This window comes from Sorghum bicolor, chromosome 2 (assembly GCF_000003195.3).
Source record: "Sorghum bicolor cultivar BTx623 chromosome 2, Sorghum_bicolor_NCBIv3, whole genome shotgun sequence".
Lineage (NCBI taxonomy): Eukaryota > Viridiplantae > Streptophyta > Magnoliopsida > Poales > Poaceae > Sorghum > Sorghum bicolor.
The window spans coordinates 20,498,648-20,503,319 of NC_012871.2; the positions used below are offsets into that span (position 1 = coordinate 20,498,648).

Sequence of the window (4,672 nt, forward strand, 5' to 3'; positions counted from 1 at the left end):
TTACATGTCTCTTTTCATTATCTCCTGAATTATATTGAATAATTTAGATAACTAATACCTTTTTTTATTTATTTCAAATTAAAGACCGAATGGTTGAGAGAAAAGGTCATACAAAAAGACCGAATCAAAGCTATCCAAGAGACGATAGCAGGATTTCTCCGCGAGCAAGTGATCAATCCAAACGGCGAGTTTCACTTCAACGGCAACGAAACTCTTATTCCAAACAACGATGATCATTTGTATCGTTTGTAGACATCATTGGGAGAAAAAACTCTATGTATATATGTGTTACGAATTTTGTATATATAAAACTATATATATAAAGCTTTTTACATATCTATTTAATTTTTGATGTGGCCTATTCATTTTATTATAGGCAAAGCTTAATTATTAAGCTAAGCCTATAATTTTCATTTATATATGCTTAATATGCGTGTAATATAAATATATTATTGTATCAGCAAAAAATGTATTGAAAAACCTATTATTATTATATAAAAACAATAAACAGAACCGAAGAAGTGAACAAAAAAAGAAACCCTTTAACACCGGTTGGTCCTGCAACGTGGCAGCCCTGGCAGGACCCTTTAACACCGGTTGATATTACCAACCGGTGTTGGGGGGGGGCTTTAGCCACGGTTGCCCGAACCGGGACTAAAGGGGGGGCCTTTAGTCCCGGAAGGGTAGCACTGGCTCGGAAACCGGAGCAACAGGCCCTTTCTGACCGGTGTTAATGCCCCGTCCTGCACCAGTGTGAGAGAAACCCAAAAAAGACAAGAAACACTAAAAGGACTTTTGAAATCGATCTACTGGGGAGTACCGAGGAATCCTCTTCTTCAAACATGTTGAAAATTTCCATACGCTATTTCATTCTACTGAATTTCTTCCTTGGAGGTAGTAGACGACTTTCATTGGCTACAGTTGGTTTTTTTTCAAAAGTTCTTATGTTTCTTTCCTTCTACAAATTCCACCAAAAGTAAATTAAAATTCCATCGAATTCTTTCTTCTGGTCTTTTCAAATTTACTTCTCCATCTTCGCCAACATATTGTACAGTAGTTTTGAAGAAACTGACACAAGACAAAATAAACCCGCAAATATTGCGACCGTTGTACTGTAGGATCGTTGCATCGTACGTGGACGCGCATGACGAAAACGTGCCCTACTTTATTGCCCCAACGTGTTCTTGCTACTTGTCATTCAGGAATTCCTAGGCAAGCTAGTTAGGCGCGGTCCAAGCAAGAGCTGCTAGCGCCAACAATTCGTAGAGCAGCAGAGCTACTCAAAGCCACTTTGCCCACCCTCCTACAATTCGTAGCTAGGCTCGCACGGACACCGCCGGCCGGACGGCTCTATAAATCTGCCAGCTAACTTCATCCTCTCTTCTCATCATCAGCAACCAACACAAATCCCGGCCTTATTACCAGCAACTTCGCGAGAGCGTGAGCAAGAGATACTAGCTACAAGATGGCAGCACCGGTGCAGACCATGGCCACGACGCCCAAGGTCCTTGAGGAGCCTCCTTCTGCGGTGATCACGTCGGTGTTCCAGCCAGGGAAGCTCGCCGTCGAGGTGATCTCAGTGGAACACGATGCACGGCCAACGCCGCCGCCGATCCCCATCCTGATCGCTGCTCCCAAGGATGCCGGCACCTACCCCGTCGCCATCCTCCTGCATGGCTTCTTCCTCCAGAACCGCTACTACGAGCAGCTCCTCAAGCACGTTGCCTCGTTTGGCTTCATCATGGTCGCACCACAGGTACTTGTTAGCTATGACTATGGCTGACAGATTCGACTGATAAACTCAAACAAATAAGGCGCATGGCTGCATGTCTCTATACTTTTGTTGACCGAATGTATGATCTGACACATATACATATATGCAACTTTACACTCCTATATATATGTTTGCAGTTCCACACCAGCCTCATATCCAACAGCGACGCCGACGACATTGCGGCGGCAGCCAAGGTAACCGACTGGCTCCCCGAGGGCCTGCCGACCGTGCTCCCGACAGGCGTCGAGGCCGACCTGTCCAAGCTCGCGTTGGCCGGCCACAGCCGAGGTGGCCACACGGCCTTCTCCTTGGCCCTGGGGTACGCCAAGACCAACACCAGCAGCCTCCTCAAGTTCTCCGCGCTCATCGGGCTCGACCCCGTCGCCGGCACCGGCAAGAACTCGCAGCTCCCGCCGGCGATCCTCACCTACGAGCCCTCGTCGTTCGACATCGCCGTGCCGGTGCTGGTCATCGGCACCGGGCTGGGCGACGAGAGGGAGAACGCGCTGTTCCCTCCCTGCGCCCCCGTGGAGGTGAACCACGCCGAGTTCTACCGCGAGTGCAGGGCGCCCTGCTACCACCTGGTGACCAAGGACTACGGCCACCTCGACATGCTGGACGACGACGCTCCAAAGCTTGTCACCTGCCTCTGCAAGGAAGGGAACACCTGCAAGGACGTGATGAGGCGGACCGTCGCCGGGATCATGGTCGCCTTCTTGAAGGCCGTCATGGGCGAGGATGAAGATGGTGATCTCAAGGCCATACTCCAACACCCTGGGCTCGCACCAACCATACTGGACCCTGTCGAGTACCGGTTGGCATGAACAGAGAAACAAAGCTAGTCATATATATAACTTGAGCTCGTACAAGTTATTGAATTTCGTTGTTGTGTGTTTTTAATCTGTCTGATTTCCTCCATGCATGTGTATGTAGTATGTACAACTATTTATTATTACTTCAATTCATTCATCCCTTTATTGTGTAAATACTTCACTAATGGAAGCTGGGACGTTGCCGAGTGCCTCATATTTTGCCGAGTGCAGTTTATCGGGGCATTAGGCAGAGATTATGTTTGCCGAACGCCGCACTCGGCAAAATTTAGCGCTCGGTAAAAAATATTTTGCCGAGCGCCAAACACTCGGCAAACTTCAACACTCGGTAAAACTAGTCTTTGCCGAGTGCAGTAGTACTCGGCAAAGACACCACTCGGCAAACATTGCTAACACCATGACAGCATCTCCCCCCATTTGATTTTGCCGAGTGCTACCAGTTAGGCACTCGGCAAATTTCTTTTATAAATTTTTTCATCAAAACTTTGCCGAGTGGCTCATAGACCGGCACTCGGCAAAGTTAATTTTGCCTAGTGTCACATCTAGGCACTCGGCAAATTTTGTTTTTTTGGGATTTTGGACCCAAGTTTTTTCTGTGTAGCCTTCTGACCGTATTTTAAGTTCTAATCTAAATTTTGGTGAAATTTTGACTTTTCTTGGTATATTTCATTAATTTATTTTGTTTCCTTAATTTTATCGACGTATTTCAAATTTGAACTGCACGTCTATGTTATAATGGAATTTTGTCCTCCAAAATATGATATTCGTGACACGTATAGTTTGAGGCCATATGCACGGAGTGGCATGAAATCTCAAGCATGTCGATGACGTAGTATATTTTGTTAGTTATAGGAAAAGTGAATTTAAATTATTTAAAAAGGAAACGAAGTCCGAAATTCACGAAACTTGTCGAGAAGTCTTGTAGTCACATGCTGATCCTGTGGTAAAAAAAATTGGATGATTTGGAGTAATTTACGACTCATGATGCCTAAAACCCACACATGTGCGCACGTGATAACTTGTTATCACACGTGGATATGTGTGGGTTTTAGGTAACCGACGTCATAAATTGCTCAAAATCTTTTCAATTTTTTACCATAGCCTACACATACGGTAACATGATTTCATATAATTTAGAATCACTTTCCGGCCAAGTTCCTCGCCATGTTACGTGAAAAAAGATGCTCGAAATGTAATGCGAGTTCATGGATAGGGACTCAACATACATCAAATAACATGAATAACATTTTTCAAAGAACTAAATTGCATTATTCCATGTACCTGCGGTTCAAGTTTGAAATATTAAAAAAAATTCAAAGAAACGAAATAAGCTAAGGAAATATATCAAAGTAATTCAAAATTTCCCCAAACATTAAAACTAGGTTTGAAATAATGTATGTATGCCACATAAAAAAAACTAGGATCAAAAATAAAAAAAATAAAAAAAATTGCTGAGTGCCTTTGTAGGGCACTCGGCAAAGTTTGATGTCGTGTGCTCATCCTAGGGCGCTCGGCAAAGAAGCGTGGATTGGCAACCAGCGTGGACTTTTTTTTGGCAAAGGCCGACCCAATCACATAAATTAGAAAAAAAAAAGTCGGCCAAATCGGCCCAACTAGAATCCTAAGTCCCTGAATGCGCTAAGTCCCGGCCGGTCTTCATGTGCAGTGCACCAGCGCCCCTGTCCTCGCGTAGAGCCGTGCCCTCCCAACGCCGCCGCGCCCACCCAGCGCCGCCGCCGTCGTCCTGTGCCTCACTGCTCCGGCACGCGCCCAGCGCCGCCCCTCCCTGACCGTCCCGCAGCTCGGCCTGCTCGCCCCTCCCCGCGCCGCCCGAACTCGCCGCACCCCCGGGGGCGCCCGGCCGCGCTGCCACGACCGCACCGGCACCGGCACCGGCCCCGCTACTGCAGCGCCTGCCCCGGCCAGCGTCCACCCCGGCCTACTCTTCCAGTTCTGCAAGTGTTCGAGTAAGATCTGAGTCATACTTGCTTCCCCTCCCCAGTACATGCTCGCGATCTGAGTCACTAGTAAGGGCGGTTATTGTTTCCAACCGCCCTTACAGTGGCCC

General features: G+C 47.0%; 1 protein-coding gene across 1 annotated transcript; it reads left to right on the forward strand.

Annotated features, from left to right (window-relative positions):
• Nucleotides 1,404–2,754, forward strand: LOC8062553 (chlorophyllase-2, chloroplastic). Its single transcript, XM_002459803.2, has 2 exons — nt 1,404–1,756; nt 1,912–2,754. Exons 1-2 carry the CDS (start codon nt 1,466–1,468, stop codon nt 2,596–2,598), a joined length of 978 nt encoding a protein of 325 aa, XP_002459848.2. The 5' UTR covers nt 1,404–1,465; the 3' UTR covers nt 2,599–2,754.

Coding starts and splice junctions, on each gene's coding strand:
- LOC8062553 (XM_002459803.2), top strand. CDS start 1,466: ATGGCAGCACCGGTGCAGACCATGGCCACGACGCCCAAGGTCCTTGAG. Junction 1,757..1,911: donor TCATCATGGTCGCACCACAG/GTACTTGTTAGC, acceptor ATATGTTTGCAG/TTCCACACCAGCCTCATATC.